Consider the following 24,562-nt stretch of genomic DNA (forward strand, 5'->3'; position numbering starts at 1 on the left):
ACCCTGTACTGATTACATTTCTGCCAATAAAGTATTCAATCAATCAATCAGCTGCTGAGCCAATCACATGAAGCTATTGAGAAACTGACCTGGGAAAAGTCACCTCATGGAGAGGAGAAAGAAAATCAAGTCCTGCAATAATAATATTGAAGATACCTCACCGATAGTGTAGTTACATTGTGACAAGGTAATTCATTACACAAGCTAAAACTCTACCAAAGACAGATGGTGTTTTAAGGATGAAGCTGGGATCGCACTCACATGCCCTTCAATGGATCAGGATTTGTCATCTACTATACCATGTGAATCATCATCGCTGTTGGGCAGAAACCTAGTAATCTCCACATTTCAACGTAATTAATGGCCTACTTTGAAGTACAGGAGTGTTGCGCGAAAGTAGTGAAAATAGCCGACCTACAGTACAACGCGTTGCGAGCTTGTGGAGCTGCTATACAATAGCTAATATTTCAAACATTTTGAACGTGAATGTGGTTTCGTAAATAAATAAATCAGGGGGGGGGGGGGGGGGGGGGGACAACAACAACATATTTTACAGATGGTGGTTGGTGGCCAATTACTATATTACTAGAGATTGTGACTACATCATAACTACATTGGATCCATTGGAACACAAATGGTTCTTTTTTTCCTCCCGTTTCCTGAATCGTAATGGTTTTGGACATGCAGGGTTTCCACCAGACAGCGACGATGTGTTCTCCCCAAAGAAATGCCCTTATAAGGCAACACAAGTTATAACTCCACTTGAACCAAAAGATAGCATATCAACTCAAACCAAAAAACAAACATGTTTTTTTGTGTTAATCTCAAAACCTTTCATTTTTATAAAACTGTCAAATTGTACACTAAATAAAATAATTATATTTTACAACAATAGCACTTTAGACAGTAAAATAGGCTTTGCTTGAGGTAATTACATCATTATGGTACTTGTACAAAGTCAAAAATAAAATAGATTTTTGTCTGTTATTTTCCCCTGAAGGAAAAGAAAAAAGCACAACCACTCGGCCAACGGAAAGTGTTTTTTAAACAATGTCAGTTTACATTTCCTGACTTTCAGTTGACTACTGATATTGAAAATAAAAGGGCCATGTATAAGATGTGATGTTGATTTTCAGTGGTGCATTCAGGGGGGAGTTTAAAATGATCAGAGTAATATTTGTGAACGGGGAAACTAAACAATAGAGGGAGTTACAGTAGGATTTTGTCGGGCAGAAACTTCAAAAATGATTTCGTAAAATTAACGCTCTACTTGATCATACATACTTGACTAAAGCATCAAAGGTAGCAGATCCACAAGCGACTTGTCAACCTGCTACTTTTGAATTAGAATCCTAAAAACAGTTTTGGACATTGGAGATTTCCACCCGACAGAGACGATTTGTGGAATAGTTGATAGAAACCCCGCCTGATTTCCAAACTGCTACAAACCGGAAACACATTTTCCCTAAAATATCTTCATACCAAAAAGAGATGATTTGTCAATTACGGTACATTTCAAGTTTCAAATTGACTGCTATTGCTTTTGAACTGCGCTAACTTTGCCTCGTCAAGCCCTGTTGGGGGAACGTTTCCCACTGATGTCTTCCCGCTAGCCCTTCCTCGTGAAAGTCACAACAACATTACGCTTAACGGTCTGGCAGAACGGCACCCATTCCTGGAAGGCACGCGGAAAGTGGGTCTCCTGGGAACACCCAGGTTTGTGCACCATGTATGCAGTAAGCATTTAATTGGCTCACAGATCTATTTTAGTTTGTCTTTTTTTTGTGTAAAGTCCCTGGGGACTGCAACTGTGATTAAGGGTATATAAAATAAAGTTGACTTGGAAATGTGTGCCGTGCCAAAGTGTCTGTACATACCCATTGGAAGGATGGCGTGAAAGTGGGTACCATTCTGTTACAATCCAACACTCAAAAAGGCTGAATTTGATTTGGTTACGTCTCAATAAATCCTAAAAAGCTTGAGTTCCACTTGGTTGTGTGCCGTGTTTGGCGACACACAACCACTCAGCAAAGAATAAATTACCCTGTAATCGGACTGAAGCCTAGGTTTCCATCCCTTTTTTTAATGCCTGCCACTGTTCCAATGCCACAACATGGTTCCACATCACTAACAGTACACATGACAAGAACCTTCGAATCACATCAGACACAGGTTGACTTGTTGTGTATGTCACTATGTCGTGGACACCAGTGGAACCATTACAAACACGGACCGAGGACTGACGTTTTGGATACAAAAATGTCCATCTGAGAAGGTGGAGGATCTTCTCAGATGAACCAAGGCACAAAACTGGACCTGACCTTATCTGAAAACGACAGAGCCAGAAAGAATCTAATGGCTGACATGTTGGGTGGAGAAAGGGGACAAACAAGCGCGAGGAGCACTTTCATGACAGACGTAGCCCATTGACAGAAACTCGTCCCTTTCATACGGGTTATTAATGTTTCAAACCACTTTGGGGTGGAACGGGAGTGCAGCATCGATCACAGCAGGATTTATTTTCTTTCTTCTTTTTTTTTAAGTCACGCGAATTTCAGCCATAGCTGAATCTGTAAATCAGCAAATTATACAACTGGCCAAGAGCAACAAAGAAATGGTGCAATTAGTTTGGTATTAGTTTGTTCAGACATTTAGCAATGGTTTCAGGCATTTAGGTTGGTTGAATACACCAAAGATTTTTTTTATTATCTTATAATAACGTCACTTCACTGAGCAACACACGAACATTTTCAGGACCCCAGCCTAAAGGCTGTACGATTTGAAATGCTTTTCTACGCCGCTGTATGCGACAGGTCTGTATCGCGTGCCAAGGAGTAAGGAATAGGATAGCTGAACTGGCAGAATGAGTTAGATGAGAGCAAGCCCACACTACAATTAACCATTCCAGATTTAGTACAAATACCTGCACGACAAATCTTTTTCAGAGCTAAACATTATGACTGGCGTTCATTTCAGTCTTGGCGTAGAGACACCGAATTTCATTGGTGGGACAGCAGAGTTGGCAGCGAACTAGCTTAAGTTGTCTAGTGGCCAAACTCTTTAGAGATGATACGTTTCTCACCCTCGTTCAATGTCCCCATAGCCTCCCCAGCCTCGTAATGTTGCCCTTTTTTTGCCCCACTTAAAGACAGGAGAGTTGTCAGCAAATAGTTCCACCCCGCTGTTCTGTGCTGTGGAGACCAGCTCCACCCAGCATGAAACAGCGTAGCCAAACGCACCAGATCTCTCTCACGTGAGTGATTCACTTCTGTTTAACAGAGATGTGAGCAATTACATTATATGCGCGCCATCAGCATTTTGCGTTCCAAGTGTGAGAACCAGTTGATGAATCTTGGTGTGGACACACTGGTACACGTAGGGACAGAGAAACGTTTGTAGTTTGTTTTGAGAACCGAACGATTTAAATAATGTATCACAGGCCACGGATAGACTGGGCCGCTTACTTATAATTACAATTGCATATAATTCTGGGGGTCCTTGACATGAAAATGTTTGAGAACGACCGACATAAAAACATGGGTTTTTCTGTAAAGTGTCAGGATTTAGAAGACATTTGTCCGATTCGTCCTCAGGTCTAAATGGGTTAACACCAATTTTCTCTTGTGGGAGTCCCTGGACTAAAATATTTTCAGATAGTGCTGGGGGGGGGGGGGGGGGGGGGGTCGTGGCCAAATATATGTATTATTTTGGGGGTCCTTGGCATGACAATGTTTGAGAACCACTGCTCTGAACTCTCCCTGTGTGTGCAACGGGTACAGCAGCTATGCTTCAGGAGGGTCAGAAGTGGGGCTTGTAGGCTAGCGTGAGGTTTATATGCGGCGAGCAGCTCCTGAATCCTGCAGGTTATCTCAGATGCGAAGGATTAGAGCTGAGAGCAGAAGATGGGATGTCTTCATTAAGGCCTTTCTTAGATGCGATATCATTTATTCTTTCGTTAGGAGGAGGAAAAGTGAGTTCTCGGCATCTGATTGGCTGAGGCGGAGGGAGGGAGCGCTCGTTTTTTTGCGTCACGAGATAATCGATTTTGTCTGGCACTGCTCACCAACTCGGACGGCACGCTCGACGCGTGCGGCCACCGGCCATTCGCCAGAGCATCGCTCGCGCAGCCAGCGTTGTTGGCGCGGCCTGCCTTGCTGAGGCAACAAAACCCAAACGCTTCCCCTTCACTTTCCCCTCCTAGGGAAGAAAATAAACAACAGCTTTGTGGATGAAGACTTGTGTCTGTAGAAAGATTCATGTGGCAAAGGCTGTACTGTGACATATTGCATAATAAAAATGACCATTATAGCTGGTGTTCAACAAGCTAACCTATATCGTTATCAAACATTATTACTATTCCTTGTTATCCACAACTATTACTATGTACAAAAGCGCACGTTTTTTTTCTTCTTTCCCCGTCAGTATATGCGCGTGTGTGTCAGTGAGAAAACGTGTGTGTGAGTGTGTGTGAGAAGCGTAAACAGAAAGGCGTGCGTTCAGAAGGGGGTCTGCAGGTGCGTGTACTGCTGCGAGGGTGCTGACGTGGCGGGCGAGGGTGCGTTGGGCAAGGAGCTGTTGGACAGGCGAGACGACGGGGTGGAGTCCGACAGCTGGAGCTCCTGCAGCTTCTTCAGGTACTCGTCCCGCAGGGCCAAAAGCTCCTTGTAGCGCTGCTCCACCGGACTCTGCTGCTGCACACACGCACGTGCACACACACACACACACACACACGCACACGCACACACACACACACACACACACAGAAAGCATGGTAGAATCAAGGTATTACATCAAAAAGTGTTCATTTCGTCGACTAAACTAAGGTATGATGACAAAAAATAAAAACACGATGACTAAATATACAAATAAAAATGTGGACAAGAGATCCAGTAGAACAAAATGACAAAAGTCATTTTTTTTGCGTGGCTGTGCGTGACATTGAAGGGATACAGCATCACAATCATTTTAATTCAAAGGGCTTTATTGGCATGAGAAAACATACGTTTACATTGCCAAAGCAGAAAGCACAATACAACAATACAGCAATACAATCAAAACAAAAAGTATGTACATTTGAAAATCAGAATCTTCAATAGATCAATTTCTATGTACCAAGATCACTGGATGCAGGTATAGTGCGGGAATATACACAATGATTAGTCTTTAGGGTGGTTGTGTTCCGTTTGATATCCTTCTCCTATCACAGCAACTCACAAATCTTGCTGCTGTGTTTGCACATTGTTGTACTTCGCCCAGCAGATATGGGAGTTTTTTGTCATTGGTCATGTTTTCAAAATCTCGGTGTGTGGTTGTAATCTGTGGGAAGTATGTGTCCCTGATGTCTTGGTACAATGGACAGATGGTTAGGAAGTGTAGCTCGGTCTTCATTTTGTGTGCAGTGGGTGCATAGTCTGTCTTCTCTCGGGATACAGGTCTGCCTATGACAGCCTTTCTCGATCGCAAGACTGTGCTCACTGAGTCTGTACCTAGTTAAGATTTTTCTTTGTTTTGGGTCGGTCACGGTGCTCAGGTATTCTGCCACTGCGTATTCTCTGTTTAGGGCCAGATAGCATTCTAGTTTACTCTGCTTTTGTGTTGCTTCTTTCCAATGTGTCAGGTAGTTTTCCTTTTGCTGTTTTATAATTTGGTTTAGTCCAATGGGGTTTCTATCTCATGGCTCTCTCTGTTTGTGCCCGGAGTTCCAGGGCCAGCTGGCTAAGGGGGCATCTCTCTAGAGTTTCGCTGTGTGTGTGTGTGAGTGCCTTGTTATGGAGCGCATCTAGGTCACTTTCTTTTAGGTGGTTGTAGAACTTAAGTGCTCTCTTTTTACCAGCAGCTTCGTAGAAGGTGCTGGTTAGTGTTTACCCTGGAAACTTGCGACCGGTAGACGGACACCGCTAGTCTTTCTGCTGAGTGTTGCCAAGTCCGCAAATTTCAAAAGCCCACAAAAACACCTTTCAACACACTACTTACACGCACTCCAACTGGCTTATAATTCGCGGACCTGGCAACACTGCCTCCCCTCTCCATTGGCTCGCACGCACGCACGCACGCACGCACGCACGCACGCACGCACGCACGCACGCACGCACGCAAGCAAGCAAGCACGCACGCACGCACGCACGCACGCACGCACGCCTGGAAGCCACCGCCCACTCCACAAAGTGTCATCTCGACTCTCGCCTACTCATGCAGGAGACACAGCGGACTGGAGGAGGAATTGCCGCATCACGCTTTTGCTTATTCCTTCTAAATCTCGGTATATAAAATATAGCTCACTCAGCAAATCTCTTAGTTACATCAATATTGTTCTTCGACAATAGTTGGTTTGTGCCTAAGTATTTCGATTAGACAGTTCGCATTGGCCATTTCGCCTGCCACGCACTGTGACGCACCTTCCCAGCCATTAGCCATGATCGCAGTGGTTTCAACCAGTCCCAGAGCCAACTAACAGTTACGACATTGAGGGGGCAGATAACAGCGGAACGCCGCTAAAACGTGGCAGCAGACTCGCTGATTTAATGGGTAACAGACAGTAACACATTTGAGTCTCAGTGCCCTGCATGCATTATTTGGTGTTTTTCGCTGGGTACGGAGAATGGATTTGCAGAATTCTGTGTGTAGGGTCTCGGTTTGGTGTTTATCCCATTTTACAAGGTAATGGTTTGCTAATGGTCCCCAGATCTCACAACCATAGAGGAAAATTGGTTCTATCACAGAATCCAGTATTTTAAGCCAGGTTTTAATTGGGATGTCTATGTTGATGTTTCTTTTGAGCATAGAACAATACAATACAATCAATTCACTTGTGTAACTCGTGTTAGGGAGGGAAAGTGTTAACAACTTTATCCATTTATATGTTGTGCTATTCAAAAATAGCAGATCTACAAAAATAGTTTGAATCTTTTCTTATTTTCTCCTTTTACTGAAATGCATTATGTTTTTGTATGCTGTCCTCTCATGCAGGGGCGTATGCACACCTGGTCCTACCTGGGCCTGGGCCCAGGTAGGACCAGGTGTGTGCTGTCCTCTCATGCAGGGGCGTATGCACCAGGTGTATGCAGTCCTCTCATGCAGGGGTGTATGCACACCTGGTCCTACCTGAGCCTGGGCCCAGGTATTTCTGAACTCGGCCTAGCCGAAGAATAGTGGGTGGGGTGTATTGTGTTTTATCAACTGGCTGTGTGAGCAGCGGAGCGGAGACTGTCAAGACACTGTGGGCACGTTCGGAAATACCGCACCGGAGCGCACTTGCGAGGCGAGGCGGGCCGTGTGTGTGTGTGTAGGCAGATAGGATTGGCTCATTTGGCTTCAATCAAACAGCCGGGCACGCTAGTTTAGTGAACGCCCACCAATAACAAAACAACACATTGAACAAACACAGCACAAGTTAGCGAAAATCGTGGAGAAACATGGAGGAGAAACTAAAGGCTCATTCATAGTCTGGATTTTCGGTGGTGAGGTGAGCACCGCTCCGGTGGTGAGGTGACCACCGGAGCTGAAATAACGTTGAGCGGTGGTGAGTAAAAACAGAGAGAAGGGCTGGGACGGTGGCGGTGGTTTGCTCTTCACCGTGGCTCGTGACGTCATGTTGTAGTTCGGCGGTCACTTAACCACCGTAAATCCAGACTATGTATGAGCCTTAAGGCCATGGCAAAGAAAAGGGAAAGTATTTATTTGTGAGTGAAGCCAGTGCAAGACTCAACAAACTTTTGCTGCTGCTCAAAAGGAGGCTGCCTTCACTGTGTGTTGATCATCGTATGGAACCAAAACAAGATTCCAACACAGATAAGGTAACAGCAGCTGAAATAACTAGTGTTTTTAGGTATACCACACAGTGAGAGACATTGGTTCCTTGGTTGGTGACATTGGTTCCTTGGTTGGTTGGTCTGTTGTCCAGTCGTATTGGTTCATTTGGTTGGTGTGTTGTCCAGTTGTATTGGTTGGTATGTTGTGCAGTTGTATTATGCTGGTTGGATCGTTGTATTGTCCAGTAAATAATAGTTCTGACACCTGACATTTTTAGGAAATTGAAGGCAAAAATGCATATTAATTAATTAAAAAAATGACTATTAATTTAATTAATTAATTAAAAAAATGTGTGCCCAGGCAGATATGCCCAGGCCAAGGTAATAATGAATTCCTGCATACGCCACTGCTCTCATGTCTTGCAATGTTTTGTTTAGTGTTCAATGCCCTAGGGACTACGGATGGAAAATAGCATCTCTGCTAAATCCGGTGTATTTACGCTACATTTACTGTACTGTTCATTAACCCATTTTGACCTGAGATCAGATTCTAAAAATGTCTTCTACATCCTGACAGTTTTCTGAAAAAGCTGTTTCTATGTCAGTCGTTCTTCGATTTTCAAAAATAGCAGACCTACTGTAGATCTGCTATTTTTCAATAGCTAAAGCATAGCATAATGCTAACACCAAAAGGGGTTCCCGCCCAAAATGGGTTAATATGCTCTGTCCTGTCTAAATAAACAAATAAATAAACACAGTCTCACACACACACACACACACACACACACCAACCTGTTGGCGTATGCGTGGGTTCCAGCGGATGTAGTAATGCACCCAGAGCTCTAGGTGGCGCATGCTGGCCACAGGGTAGAGGACGCGGCCAGACTCCGGCGTGTAGAAGGGATTCAGGAAGCTCTCGCTGGTGCTGTTCACCAGAGACCACAACGAGACCGTCTTTGATCTCACCTCCTACAGAGAGAGAGAGAGAGCAGGAGAATCCAGTGTTAATTTCGTCGACTAATACTATGACGAAAAATGTTCGTCGACTACTTTTTTTCAAAAACTAAATGGAAACTAAATGAAAACTAAGCTATGATGACTAAAACTAAGACTAAATATAGACAATTTCGTCAACAAATAAAAACGAGACTAAAATGTTAGGAAGGGACTAGTCGACACGAGATCCAGTATAAGTCATTTTACACTTTTATGCTGAACATAGCCGATCTACAAGCTCACAACGCATCGCAGCGCGACACGTTGTGAGCTTGTAGATCGGCTATTTTCAGCAAGTGTAAAATCAGGCATCAAGGCCCGCCAAAATACATTTTAGTCGACTAAATAAACTGTAGATTTAGTCAACTAAAACTAGACTAACACTAAAACATTCCAGGTGAGTAAAATGTGACTAAAACTAAATTAAAACTATTCAAGAGACTATGACTAAAACTAAAATCAAAATTTGCTGTCAAAATCAACACTGGGTGAATCGGAGAGAAGCATTTTTTATGCAGGACTAAAAAGGGCTTTGGATTTGTGTGTGCAATGAAATTGAAAACAAAGTGGTGGTGGCGGAAATTCATATAAGAGTCATTGTGGTGTTGATTAATTGAATATACTTGTCAATCTCTTGACATGTTGGGTAGCTTGCTACTCTGCAGGGAGTCGAGAGAGATCATCATCTGTTCTTCCCTGACAAACAAACCCCTCACAACAGCTGATTCACACGGCAACCTATTTACAAAATGTTGACTGTACATGTGGAGTTAGGAAAACAAGCCCATGGAAGGATTGACCATCTGTTTTTGTATGTACATCTGAGACAATATAAAGATGTTTGTGACATTTGTATTGGGGGGGGGGGGGGGGGGGGGGGCTTGGCTGAGACTCTACTTGTGATGACGTGGGGGCGGCAGTAGATCAATGGGTAGAGTGGCCAGTAGAGCGGCCGGATGGGAACTAGTGTGAACTAGGTTCCCAGTTCAGGCTCCCCCCAGAGTTAGTGTCAAAGTGTCCTTGAGCAAGACACTGACTGAACCCCTAATTGCTCCCGATGTGCAGGTTGGTGCCTTGCATGGTTTCCTCCACCATCGGTGTATGAATGTGTGTGTGTGTGTGTGTGTGTGTGTGTGTGTGTGTGTGTGTGTATGCACCATTCATTTGTCCATTTACGTCTGAAATAAATGATACCCATAGATTGATTCCTGACATGCGGTGGCATTCTTCCCGATCTCTGAACTCTCTTCATTATAACATTGAAAACTTCCATTATAAAGTGAAAACAAAATAAAAAGATTTTTAACAAACTATAATAGTGTATAAAAATAATAAGAGTGTGTGTGTGTGTGTGTGTGTGTGTGTGTGTGTGTGTGTGAGACAGTACCTGTTGTTCTCGTACACTCTCACAGTTGTAGAGGAAGGTGCCAAAGCGACAGCTGTAAAGGTGGTCCAGAATGGTCACTAGGAGGCGCTCATTGAACTCAAACGCTGTAGGGAACTGCACGACAACAAAGCAAGAACACACAGAGAAGACGTTAAGAAAATGAGGACATTCTTTTAAACCATTGACATAGAAAGGTAGACACCTCATTCGCCGCTGCAATTCATTGGAAATTCCAGCTTTTCACCTCTGGTGAAAAGCTGGAATTTGCGCGATGGCAGGCTCTCAGTCAAATCTGGTCACAATTGTTTGACAGTTTCGAGTTTAACGTAAAATGTTGTTGTTTAGCATAAAATGAAACCCCAAATTAACCATTTGGTTTCATTTTACACTCTCAAGAGTTAAAGATCTATAAGGGTCCATGTGGTTACCAACTCTCCATAATTTAGCTGGGGGACCACCTGGATCCCCCTCAAGGACCACTGGTGGTCCCCGGGCAATAATTTACAAAGGAAAAGTAAAAAAAACAAACATGAAAAGTTAAAATATGGAGATAAAAGGTTTCTGCCCCAACAGCACCGATATATGTACTCTTCTCCTACCTGTCTGCTCATCTGCCAGACACAGATATATGTACTCTTCTCCTACCTGTCTGCTCATCTGCCAGACACAGATATATGTACTCTTCTCCTACCTGTCTGCTCATCTGCCAGACACAGATATATGTACTCTTCTTCTCCTACCCGTCTGCTCATCTGCCAGACACAGATATATGTACTCTTCTCCTACCTGTCTGCTCATCTGCCAGACACAGATATATGAACTCTTCTCCTACCTGTCTGCTCATCTGCCAGACACAGATATATGTACTCTTCTCCTACCTGTCTGCTCATCTGCCAGACACAGATATATGTACTCTTCTCCTACCTGTCTGCTCATCTGCCAGACACAGATATATGTACTCTTCTCCTACCCGTCTGCTCATTTGCCAGACACAGATATATGTACTCTTCTCCTACCTGTCTGCTCATCTGCCAGACACAGATATATGTACTCTTCTCCTACCTGTCTGCTCATCTGCCAGACGCAGTCGATGAACTGAACGAAGATGGGAGACCTCTCCTGGTCTGCATGGTTCTTATCACCATGACCTATCCTCTGAGCACATGCACACACACACACACACACACACACACACACACACACACGCACGCACACACACAATGAACAGCATTGTTAATTAATCATTATTATCATCAGCTCTTTATAATTAGTATTATATGAATATAAATGTTTCTTACAGAGGTGAACTTGTGTCCAAAGCTGATCCATTCCTTCTCAATCAGCACCTAGAAAAACACACAGCGTAGAAATCTAATTTACACTGTTTAGAAACAATAACACCCACACACAATGTTAAGAACAATACCCTCATAATGCCTAAAATAGGGTGGTTAATACGGGACCTTTTTTACTACAAAAATTACCAAACTACCAAATTGTCAAATAATATAAGAAATAGCCAATTTCTTTTGCAATTCTTGTGTGTGACAAAATGTAATGCCTCAAACTCCTACAATTCCAAGTGCTTGTCACAGACTGAGAATGTTGAGAACCACTTGGCTGTAGTGTGTAGGACCCACTGACCTGGAAGCCCCGTAGAGTGCGGTAGTGGCTGTCCAGCATCAGCATGGCCAGAGACGTGAGCTGGGCGGTTCGATCCCAGCCGTCGCTGCAGTGGACGATGACCGAGTTACCAGAGGAGATCTTATCCGCTACCTGGATGGCTCCTGACAACACCAGCTATGAAACAAATATATAATAATAATAATATGTTTAATAATATGTTTAATGCTGTGTAATGCTCTGACAACACACAACTATAGAAAATACATCCATACACTACCGTATATTGTATATATTTGTTGGGTGGAAACATCATTATGTCCAAAACGGTTTGCGTTTACTTCTCAGGATTCCAATTCAAAAGTAGCAGATCTGCAAGCTCAAGTCGAAACGCTGCGCGAAGGATCTGATACTTTTGATATTTTTTGTGTGACGCCGTAGTATGATCAAGTAGGGCGTCAATTTACGAAAAAAAACAAACAAACAAACACAAGAAGTTAAAATTCGGAGATAAGAGGTAGTCCGACAGCAACGATATGTAATATAATGCTCTAATGCTGTTGACAACACCAGCTTAACAAAGTGGATAAGTTATACTTCTGAAGACGTAACAATAAATCACGCACGCACGCACGCACGCACGCACGCACGCACACACGCACACACGCACACACGCACACACACACACACACACACACACACACACACACACACACACACACACACACACACACACGTTGAGCTATATACCTTGATGTGTTCCAGCCAGTGTGTAGACTCCAGACTGGACAGCCAATGGGACTCTTCCACGTTGGGATAGACAATGTCCTTGAGTTTCTTCAGAGACTCCCTCATCACGTGAATGTTGTGGATGTCCAGGAATACCAGCTCTGTGCTCTGATACTCGTCTCCCTCGTAGCCTCCTCCTGTAGCCTGGGGGGGGGGACGACGACATGATATGGATTGAAGCACAAACGCCAAATCTCAACCACTGAAATAATGTTTGGGCCCACATCCTAAATTTGCTGTGTGTGAAATATTTTTCTCCTCCACCCGTTCTCCTCCTCCTCTCCTCTCCACCCCATTGGTTCTCAATGTGGGGCTAGTTAAATCAGTGGTTCCCAAACGTTTTAGCTCAAGACCCAAAAGAGAAATTAGACGTTTGCATGGGACAATTTTTTTTTGTGCTACTTCTTAATACTTATGATGCCCCAGGACGTGTCCACACGTCTTTAGGTCCTTTTTAATGATATAAAACGCGATCGCTAAAAAATTATTTGGCAGCCTTGCTCGTCCGTCCCGGAGCCGGTTTGCTGCGCACTCACGTCCTGGATTACGGGACGTCAATCTTCCTAATTTATATTATCGCATTGCTGAAAATAGTTTAAAAACGTACCTGAGGGACCTTTGGAATAGCGGCACTGGCGCATGATTTGGGCTCACACTGAAATGATTGGCGCTGCTAGAGTCCAGACAGTCTCCAATTGGCTGGCTGTTTCCAGAATGTATAATAATAACGTGCATCCTTAAAACTGCTTTATAAATAAGATTTTATAAATAAATTGATAGAGATGGCCGTCATTCTTATTTACGCGAATTTAGAAGTTAATTCCGTCCAGTCTCTCTCCTCTCTCCCCCCTCTCTCTCTCTTGTGCACGCTAAAACATAATGAGCCGAGTTGATACGTGAACGTACGCGACTCGTGGCTGTGTAAAATTATATCAATTCGCAAATCGCATGCACTCTCTCGGTCTCTCTCTCTCACTCTCTGCCCCTCTCTCTCGCGCAAAAGAAACAAGCGAGATATAAGGAATACCAGTTATGCTTTAGCTATTTTTCAATAGCATAACATAATGCTTAAAACACCAAAAAGGGGTTCCCACCCAAAATGGGTTAAATGGTGTAGGTGTGTCACCTTGTTGGCCACGGCGTTGACGTTGGGCCGTGCGTCGTAGATGGTCAGCTTGGCGGTGCTATTGGCCTCTCGCACCAGGTCCAGGTAGCGCTCGTCGTCCTTGTTGCGCTTGCCGGACATGCCGACCAGCGGCTGGCTGCACCGCGCGATCACCGCCTGGTTCTCTCTGTGGATCCACGACAACACCTGCACACACACAGCTTTGGATCACTATACTTATTGATGCCAGTTTATATGCATTTTGCTCACAACGCATCGTGCGCTTGTACAGTGATGTAAATAGGTTTTCAATGTAATGAGCCCGGGATGCAGGGATGGTCTTTTAGATGAGTCCCAGGGACATTTTATGAGTCCCACTTCCACTACGTTAGGAGTCATATTTTGCCATTTTTACAAATTGCAGCATTTAACTCCCATTTAATTTTATATGGTTAAAATATAAGTCGTTGTTTTATTGCGTCCCTTAACTATAAACTGCGTTTTGGGATGCAAAATGCACCCAACTAAGTATAAATCAAATCAACAGGAAGGATCCGAGCACTCCAACATGTTCAGACCAGAACTGATCTTCATAAGGGCAAGTATGAGTCACTTGTATTTGGCTGCTCGTACTTGGATTCAGTTCTACTAGATCTCTTCTCCACTAGTCCCTCCATAACATTTTAGTGTAGTTTTTACTAATATTACAGCCGCCGAATTATTAACATTTTCGCTAGAAACAGACTATATCAAAGATGACTGACTGACTGTTGTAACGATACAGAGACACCTCCCTGACAATATCGCTGAGACAGTTTATTTTTGGACAACAATTCTTATATGAGACTATTTAAAAATGTAACTTTTGCTACCCAGCCATAGACTGTAAAAAATACAGTCTGGACCCAGCCCAGGGGATGAGCGAGTGACGTCAGGACTTTGGTAGAGATTTCACCGTCTGTCCGCTCCGCTGTAGTGCTGACATAATGAAGTGACATTATTCCTATAAAACAAACGTGTGTTAACTTGTCTTGCACTATTGTTTTCTCTCTTTTCTGTCCTCTCGCTTGTTTTCTTTCTTTTGCTCTCGTTTTGGTTAATTTTCTCTCTCTCTTGTTTGTTTACTTAAATGAAAATACTCACGCTGTACTGTAATGACTTCACGTCAGTACAGTACAGTACAGTACAGTACAGTACAGTACAGTACAGTACAGTACAGTACAGTACAGTACAGTACAGTACAGTACAGTACAGTACAGTACAGTACAGTACAGTACAGTACCACTCACTTCAGACGGGTCTGTTTTTTTAAAATATATTTTAGTCATGTAAGTTCATGACCAAAAACATGTGGTCTCACTTCCTTCCTGGACTCCAAAGTCACACCTCCATGCATAGCCTCCCCCCTCTCCACAAGGAGGGGGAAGTGCACTAAAGCATTATGGGCATTGTAGGAATTCAGCAATCCAGTCAAACCCTAGTCAATCACACAGACTTCATTATTTTTCTGACCATAGGGTGCACATTTAGTGTTCGTCGGGGAACTTTATTTTTGACGAAATCAAGCCAGTTTGAGAAGCAGCGATTGAGCGGGTCAGTGACTCACGGGGATGCGACATCGTGACCTGAAGGTGGCCACTCTCTTCAGGTCCTCCTCGTTGGCTTTGAAGGGGACTATCAGGATTCTGGGATAGGTGTCACACAGCTCGTACTTATGCTCGTCGTTAATGAAGGTCATCCTCCACTTGTCGTTGGGTAAGCCCTGCAGGAGACAATGGGAATGGCGTTGCTTTGGGGGGGGGAAACCATGTCTAGCCCAAAAGCGTCACTTGTCATGAAATGGAAAAAAAAGAAGACGTGTTCCATTGGATCCAATGCGGTTCATAAAATAAGTGTTAAATATCTCTATTGTCTGATCGTAATCATTGCTATAGAGTTTTTGTTCATTAACAGGGGGTGTCCCCGTCTCTTCATGCGCTTATCATCATACATCATTCACAATTGGCCTCACTTTTTATGCTCAGGTCCAATCCGGACTTCTCTGTCCTCATTTTTTATCCTCAATATGTGCATTGCTCAGCCAATCAAATCATCGCTATGGGGTGCTCAGCCAATCAAATCATCGCTATGGGGTACACACGCACACACAAAGTCAGGACACCAATTGCATCTAATCAGGAGAGAGAACTGGATACAGGATGAACAAGTGAAATTGGGAGTGATGACACAAAGAAATATGCAGGCACTGCTACACCAAACTTTAAGCTGAGAAATGGGTACCGTCTCCTGATTGGCCGAAGTGGCCACACACCTGAAAACGAATGTTCTGTTTATTAAAGAGCTGGAGAGATGGGGGAGACTCCTAACCTGACTCCGCCAGATGGGGCAGCAGAGAGTCCCCCCTCCTGCTCCCATCTGGGAACTTTCAGGCAGACTTGATGCCCGGCCACAAAACGGCCTGGCCAATCAGCAGCAGCTAGAGGCGGGATAGCTGCTGCTGATTGGCCAGGCCGTTTTGCGGCCGGGCATCAAGTCTGCCTGAGAGTTCCCAGATGGGAGCAGGAGGGGGGAACCCAGTGTACTCTCTGCTGCCCCATCTGGCGGAGTCAGGTTAGGAGACTCCTGCTACTGAACAAACTCTATAGCATGAGTATACTATCAGAATATTGTGATTTAACTTTTTAACTAAAAAACGTTTCTTTCATAATTAATGGAATTTCTTTGATTTTCTTTTTTTTTTAATTAATTTATGAAGTTCTTCTGGGCATTTATACATTTTTATTTTTGTTAATTAATGAACATTGTGAATTTTTGGGCATTTAAAAAAGGAAATCTTTTGAAATAATAATTAAAAACAAAATGTAGGAATGAAAAAGCACAGGGCATATATTTACCCATGGACCATAAAGATGGGCCCACCAGGCCACCACGACCCAAAACTTGGGTCCCACTGTTGGGGAAATAGTGGAACAGAGCTCTGTGAGTGGCGTGGATTCTCACCTGTCTTCTGTACTCCTCCATGGGTTTGTAGACACTCCATCCATTCTCTTCATATTTCTCCTGGCTCATATATGCAAACAGATTCTACAGACACATGGATACAAGGTTCAGACACAACGTTTAGTTTTACCCCCCCCTTCCTACCCCAGGGGTCTTTAACAGGGGGTCCGGGACCTCTAGGGGGTCCTCAGAGTTACATTAAACAATTTAGACCTGAGAACGATTCTACAAATGCCTTTTAAATCCTGACAGTTTTCTGAAAATCCTATGTTTCTATGTCAGTGGTTCTCAAACATTTTCATGTCAAGGACCCCAAAAAATATATGTAATTGGCAGCCGACCCCCATCTGAAAATATGTAGTTCCAGGGACCTCCCCCAGAAGCAAAGATTTGAGTTAAAAACGTTCACTCTGAAAGAATATATTCAAACATTTGGGCCACATTTTCATGATTTTTCAAAAATAGCAGACATACAAGCTCATAGTGCGGCACCGAGTGCCACGCTACGAGCTTGTAGATCTGCTATTTTTCAACAGCTAAAGTAAATCAAGGGTTTTAAGTGGATAAATGTCTGAAGTTGAATGAATCCAAGGAAATAGAAAATGGAAACAAACAAAAAAACTTGAATCAACACTGATAATAGTGCTGTCAAACGAGTCTAGGAACCCATCTATGAAATCTGAGAACAAGTTTAATCTGCAACAAAATGTTATACAATAACTAGTGGTGGGGTCCCTGCTTCATCCGTCTCTCGGCTAAAGGGGTCCTTAGCCTGAAAAACGTTGAAGACCCCCAGCTGTACACCCAAATCCATGGGTTATTATATCAGCGTTCTCAACATTTTTGCCCCCCCCCCCGGGAATGCTTTGGCCATGTCTCTGCTACTTTATAACTGTCTCATTTGATGGATTGAACTATGCACCGTCTGTACGCACATATCTGTTATTACATCTGATGCTATTTTTACCGCCTCGTTCCACTGCTATTTTTTTATGTCACCTGCAAACCTGTGATGTGATCATAACCAGATCTTGTTAAAAAAATAGTCAATCCAGAACCATTTGGTTCTCAAAGTGGGGCTCGGGGACCCCCAGGGGTCATTGGGATGAGATTACAGGGGGGGTCGCCAGAAAATAAAAATGAATACAGCATCACAATCTGCTATTCAAAAACAGCAGATCTACAAACTCACAGACACCAGCTCGCAGCACGGAACAAAGTGACGCGCTGTGAGCACGTATAGGAGCTTGTACATCTGCTTATTTATTTTTTTTACATAAAATTCCTCTTCTGGGGCACAACACATTTTCAGATGTTGGCAGAGGAAGTGTAGCGCCCAGGATTACATTAGAGAAACCGTGGGATAAAAGCACACTCGTACACTACATACACTCACCAGGCCATGTGAGACAGGGAAGGCGTATTTGAAGAGGATGTCAAAGATGTCTCTCCTGCTGTGTCCTTCCTGCTTCAACGCAAACCTCAGGTTCCTCATGTCCTGATGATGAAAACATGATAACTATAAAAACTGAAACTACTTTAGTTGATCCACGGCAATTTAGTAAAAATGTTTTTCAAAATAGTAAAAAGAAAAAAAGAAAATACGTTTAGGAATAAGGGATAAGATAGGGCCCTGTGACACTAAAACTACATGGAAATGTCTCGTCAGAAACATCACCAACACACACACACACCTTGCAGGTGATGTCCAGGCCGTACGCGTTCTCTCCTCTACTGGAAGCTCCGCCCATCTTCTCCACGCGACAGATGGCGCCCAGCGGTACGTCCAGCGTCACCGCGACGTCCTGTGGAAAACCGCCAAGAAATCACGTCGACCCATCACACTACTGTCTACTACTGTCACACAAAAGCATCAAAAGTAGCAGTTCCAAAAGCTCGAATCGTGTTGCAAAACGACACGTTTTGAGCTTGTGGATCTGCTGCTTTCGCCGTTTTTGAATTTGAATCCTGAAAAGTAACAGTTTTGGACATGGTGGTTTCCACCCGACCGAGATATACCATTATACCATTACAAAACAAACCCATTCACACATTGTGTATACTATTACATAGTGAAAAACAATGAATGGTAGCCTCTGTTGCTTTGCATCTTCAATGTCACTGGCTTCCATTGAAAATTAATAAGAGCCTGGTAAAGTCAATGGTAGACTGTAGCTTTGTATTCTTCGTTATGTCGCAAACTCACAGGGCGTCACCGTCTCTTGGCATATTTTTTATTTCAAAACAGTGTGCCAGCCTGACACGCAAAAGACAACTTCAAGTTCATACGCCGGAAGCCCCGCCTTTCTAGACTCTCTGCCTTAGGTTGTGAGCTGGCTTTTCTCTCCGCAGATGATGAGTAAAGCTGGGAACGAGGCTGTGATTGATTGGTGATTAGAAGATCTGTGATGAACCCATTTAGACCGAGTGCCGCGGCCACATTACTTTCCCCTTGTGTGTGTGTGTGTGTGTGTGGGTGCGTGCGTCCGTGCGTCTTACTGCGTCTGAACTCTTGAAGTAAAGTCTGTAGTTGGTGATGAATACTTTTCCTTTGAGCGCTCCACTGAATGGGCACATGTAGATGATGTCTTTATCTACAGGGGGAACGAAAAACAATGTCACACGCAAGCTTGTAGATCTTCTTCTTGCATGAATAGATTATGTTGTATTAATTAAATTATCGATTATTTCGAATATTTCTTATAATAATCATATTCAATGGATGACTTCACACTCACCTATGACTCTCTCCTCTCCTGGCAGCAGAGCTACGTCTGCTAACGGCTCCATCTTCAAAGACTCTCTGGATGTCTGCGCACGCACACAAACACACACGCACGCACATGCACACACACAAAATTATACTCTACGACACAATAGAGGGCTTCAAGGGACCAACATTTATTCAAGTTTTATTTATTTTCTAAATTACACTGAGTAATTAAACTCATTTTCAGTGTCGTCGAGTAATACAATATCATATATAAAAAAAGAAAACATCACAATACATCAGAAGATCAATAAAAAGGTATACATGTGAATTACATAGGTTACAAATAAAAGCTAAGACAAATTTCAAAACCATCTAAAAACAATTACATATTGTGGGGATCTGTATGCTCACCAAGGTTTTAAAACGACTCAGGGGTACCAATGTGGTCAATTCTAATGTAGTTTGCAGGTCATTCCATGTATTAGGGCCACAGAAGCCAAAAGCAGTTAGAGTGGAGTTGTACCAAGTTCATAATTAACTTTTGGTACCTTGAATTTGGGGAAATGACTTGATCTGGTGTGGTAGGGTTCAGAGTCCCATTTCAGAAATGATGAGATGTATTTAGGACAATCTCCAAGCATGGCTTTATACAAGAACAGGTGCCAATGCAGTTGTCGTTTCTCTGTCAAAATGATGGACCAGAACCCTAATAATGGGCCAGTGGAATTCATTCTGAGATGCTGTTGGTTCGGACTTTTATTTTTTTTAAGAGTGAGCACAAATTTGACAGAGGAGCAACTTTCGAACTTGTAAAGCATCACCGTAATTTCCTTGGGCGGTACTTCTGCCAAATTCCCGTACTTCCGGCTAGGTCTTGCTAAGCACAGACCCAACTTACACTGGAGTTGTATGGGGATTGGGGATTACTCTGTGCGTGCGTGCGTGCACTTACATTGGAGCTGTTGGTGTCTGTTAGAGTGGAGTTGTAGATGGAGATTGGGGAGGCCATCACTCAACCACTGGAGCTGCTCCTACAGATATAACACAACCGATTTGTTCATTAACTGCAATCCAGGCAAAAGTTTAAATAATGGTGATTTGGGGTTTTTTAACCCCCTTTTCTCCCCAATTTATGTCATTTCTGTGTGTTGTTGTCACTACTGACTCACCTGCCGGTGAGGAGCCCCTACGGGCGGACATGGGGCTCCATTTTCGTCACCGCTAAACCCCTTATCCCTAAACTTCTTTGCCTTTTTTTACTATTTTGCAAAACATTTTTGAATAGTTAAAATGGCCAGTCTACAAGCTCACGAGTCACAACAACGTGTCAATGTAGATTGGCTAGTTGAACTATTCAAAAATGTTTTTCAAAATAGTACAAAAAGGCAAAGAAGTTTAGGGATAAGGGGTTTAGCGGTGACAAAAATGGAGCCCATAGAGCTTTCGTCCTACTCATCCCGCCCAACACTCCCCGCTAGTTGCCCCCCCCTCCCCCCTCCCTCCCCCCAGTAGGAGTACATGCAGTGACAAATATCACCCTCCCCGTCCAGGTTCCCCCAGCCGGGTAAACACGGGTCACAATTGTGTATTGTATTTGTGTTCGTATTGTGCTACTTTAGCACTGCGCCACCCGAGCACTAAATACACACCTGCTTATATCCTGGCTATGAACCGCTACTCGTCTAGAACATCAGTGTTCACTTTGTGATGCGTTTGAAGCCTGTAGATCAGCCATTTGCTGTATATAGCTGATCTACAAGCTTCAAACGCTTGTAGATACAGTTTTCATTCACATGACTGTTCCAAATGTTCAATGCCAAAAACAAATTAAACAGCACCCGTGCAGCACGTGAGTCTGAGGTGAACTCACAATCACACATCAATGTTTCATTGTAGTGCGTGCGTGCGTGCGTGCGTGCGTGCGTGCGTGCGTGCGTGCGTGCGTGCATGCGTGCGTGCGTGCTACTGATCAGCTGGTGTGAATATCAAATGGTTCCTGGTGGGCCAATACAGTTGATTGGATGAGTGAACATACAGTATATGCTAGTGTCAATAGACAGACAGCCATTGTTGAAGTTTTTTGCGGAGAATTATTACTGTTAAAAATCCAATCCAAGGTATAAGGGTGTTAGGGCTGCAGCTGTATTGTGTATGCAATAAACCCTGTTCAGAGATGCTGGCATACTGGTATATTTGATTTTGGCGTCAATGTGTGCCTATCTTCAATAGCGGTATATCTGGTGCTAAAATGCCAGCAATGCTGCATGCCTTTACTAACATTCCCACTTCCCAGCAATCAAATGGTGGGACGCAAGTGCAGACACAGAGCAGCATGACATTGAGAGAGACTGTAACTGTCATCAGAATACAATACATGTGTACCGTGTGTGTGACTGGTCCGGGACATGCTTTGGATAAATACAATGTAAAAATCACACCCGTGTGAAGTGAGAGGCGCTAATATATTAAAGTCTAACTCATGTTGATTAGGTGATGTAAAACAAACGGTGCCAACACAAACATTAAACGCCATTAACAATAAAGAGACAATATGACGTAAATGACACATTATGACGTAGATTTTCCCTTCTATTCATTGTCAATGCGTTTACAAAACAAACATTGAACTAAAGACAAACATTAAACCTGTGTATAGGAGGGGCTGGCGCCCCTCAAAAATACATAGTCAATAAATCAATAACCCCCCCCCCCCCCCCCCCAATATTGGCCTCTTAGATGTAAGTAAGTAGCCTTGAGGCCCATAGGGCAGGAGCCTATCTCCTGTTTCTGTAGCGTGAGGCAGCTTGATGTACAAGTACACCCCCTGGACATGACGCTGTCACGCTAGTATGTCGCAGGGACTTACCCCCAATCCAACCCTTGATGCTGAGTGTCAAGCAGGGAGGCCCTGGGTCCCATTTTTACAGTCTTTGGTATGACCCGGCCGGGGATTGAACCCCGACCTCCCAGTCTCCGGGCGGACACTCTAACCACAAGGCCACTGAGATGTAGTGGAGTAGAACTAAAAGCATTGAATGTTGGATATACTCTAGTAAGGTTGAAGTACCTCAAAATTGCACTTAAGTACAGTACTTAGTTACTTTCCACCACTGACTCAATCCTCTGTGGCTGCCTGGCGCTTTTGAGTTTCGAGTGCCCTCATATTTCATTGATAAACTATGCACCTTGATATCTGTCATTACATCTGATGCTATTTTTACTGCCCTGTTCCACTGCTATTTTTACCACGCGTCTGATGCTTCTATCAAGCACCTTAATATGTATAGTGGGTATGCACATGACATCATCCTCATACCCGGACGGTATGTGGGAACGTCTACGGAGTGGCAAAAACAAAACGACTTTCTTGCCTTGACAGGCCATACATCCAAACAAAAAGTCCTATCTGATTGACAGCCCATACATCCAAACAGTAAAGTCCTATCTGATTGACTGCCCATACATCCAAATTCCAGACAGAAAAGTCATATCTGATTGACAGCCCATACATCCAAACAGAAAAGTCCTGTCTGATTGACAGCCCATACATCCAAAGTCCAAACAGAAAAGTCCTATCTGATTGACAGCCCATACATCCAAACAGAAAGGTCCTGTCTGATTGACAGCCCATACATCCAAACAGAAAGGTCCTGTCTGATTGACAGCACATACATCCAAACAGAAAAGTCCTATCTGATTGACAGCCCATACATCCAAACAGAAAAGTCCTGTCTGATTGACAGCCCATACATCCAAACAGAAAGGTCCTGTCTGATTGACAGCCCATACATCCAAACAGAAAGGTCCTGTCTGATTGACAGGCCATACATCCAAACAGAAAGGTCCTGTCTGATTGACAGCCCATACATCCAAACAGAAAGGTCCTGTCTGATTGACAGCCCATACATCCAAACAGAAAGGTCCTGTCTGATTGACAGCCCATACATCCAAACAGAAAGGTCCTGTCTGATTGACAGCCCATACATCCAAACAGAAAAGTCCTATCTGATTGCATTAAATTACGTTAAACTCACTTTGCCACTATGCATGCTGCGCATATAGCCTCGATATGTTTCATATACATAAGGAATACTATATAATGTTGATATCAGAGAGCAACAGACAGTTAATGGAACTAATCCATAATACAACAAAAATAATTGATAAGTTATTCAATTCAATCAATTGAAAAGGCAGGGTAAGTGATGTGTTTTTTGTTAAAATGGTAAAGCTGCACTATATGCTGATAGTTTTCAGAATCACTATAGAATCCCCATCTCTTTAGTAATGAGATTCTAGACTCCTATAGCAGACATTTTAGCAGAAATTTGGTGGATTGCCAATTTCAGCTAATCAGGAGAGAGTACCCATTTATCAGCTTCAATTGTATAGGCCAGTGTTCCAGCTTCGGTTATTTTGTGTGCTCATGTCTTTGTGACATCACTTTTGATTTCACTTGTGTAATCTGTGCGCTGTGCGGTGTGTGTGTGTGTGTGTGTGTGTGTGTGTGTGATGTCTATTGGATACACAATTGGTATCCCGGACCTGAAAATGCATCTTCTGTTTAATGAAAGAGCTGGAGGTACATGGAGACTCCCGTTACTGAGCAAGCACTGACACAAAGAAATGAGCAGACGAAATTGGAACTGAACACTATATGACATGAAGCTGACAAATGGGTAGTATGGCTCTAGTCTCTTCTGATTGGCTGAAATGTTGCAACCTAACTCAAACTGTACGTTCTGGTTATTAAAGAGCTGGAGAGACCCATTACTGAACTATAAACAATTAGTAATTACAAATGTACAACATTCATTTCAAGTGATGATGAACACATTAATGCATTACTAACCACTAACCACTGTCTGCATAATGAGTACTTTTACCTCTGGTACAGTAAGTATAGTCTATTTTTAGTCCCAACAGTTTTTCATTTTGAATGCAGTACGTTTACTTGTAACACAGAGCGGTATTGATACTTTGGCTTTAGCACAATTTTCATGCATGACGTTTACGTAAAGTTGTAACAGAGTATGTATTAATAATGTATCCTGCACTGTGTACTTTTACTCAAGTACATATATCTGAGTATCTCTTCCACCACTGACATGTCACAACTTCAAAAGCGACACCATGGAATTAATTCTGGTTCAGGGAAAATAAGCATTAGTCCATCCAAAGGGACGCCATGAGCTATGACG

The 24,562-nt window shown here is 43.3% G+C and overlaps 1 protein-coding gene across 3 annotated transcripts in view; it reads right to left on the reverse strand.

Annotated features, from left to right (window-relative positions):
* Positions 1 to 568: 568 nt before the first annotated feature.
* Positions 569 to 24,562, reverse strand: part of mtm1 (myotubularin 1) — a 24,539-nt gene continuing 545 nt past the window's right edge. The window contains exons 2-16 of one of the 3 annotated variants that reach the window (XM_079491585.1): positions 20,314 to 20,392; positions 19,387 to 19,459; positions 19,148 to 19,242; positions 18,343 to 18,453; positions 18,045 to 18,146; positions 16,649 to 16,732; positions 15,255 to 15,410; positions 13,670 to 13,855; positions 12,505 to 12,687; positions 11,776 to 11,931; positions 11,430 to 11,477; positions 11,194 to 11,286; positions 10,132 to 10,245; positions 8,541 to 8,717; positions 569 to 4,688 (exon numbers count right to left, since the gene is read on the reverse strand). In XM_079491585.1, the coding sequence (XP_079347711.1) occupies positions 4,497 to 4,688; positions 8,541 to 8,717; positions 10,132 to 10,245; positions 11,194 to 11,286; positions 11,430 to 11,477; positions 11,776 to 11,931; positions 12,505 to 12,687; positions 13,670 to 13,855; positions 15,255 to 15,410; positions 16,649 to 16,732; positions 18,045 to 18,146; positions 18,343 to 18,453; positions 19,148 to 19,242; positions 19,387 to 19,459; positions 20,314 to 20,370 (1,827 nt within the window). In that variant the 5' untranslated portion in view covers positions 20,371 to 20,392 and the 3' untranslated portion in view covers positions 569 to 4,496. Of the gene's footprint in view, positions 4,692 to 7,699; positions 8,014 to 8,540; positions 8,718 to 10,131; positions 10,246 to 11,193; positions 11,287 to 11,429; positions 11,478 to 11,775; positions 11,932 to 12,504; positions 12,688 to 13,669; positions 13,856 to 15,254; positions 15,411 to 16,648; positions 16,733 to 18,044; positions 18,147 to 18,342; positions 18,454 to 19,147; positions 19,243 to 19,386; positions 19,460 to 20,313; positions 20,393 to 24,562 lie in introns of those variants that run through there. The other 2 variants (XM_079491584.1, XM_079491586.1) reach the window with 2 other exon arrangements.

Source organism: Electrona antarctica (genome assembly GCF_951216825.1).
Source record: "Electrona antarctica genome assembly, chromosome: 21".
In the NCBI taxonomy this organism is placed as follows: domain Eukaryota; kingdom Metazoa; phylum Chordata; class Actinopteri; order Myctophiformes; family Myctophidae; genus Electrona; species Electrona antarctica.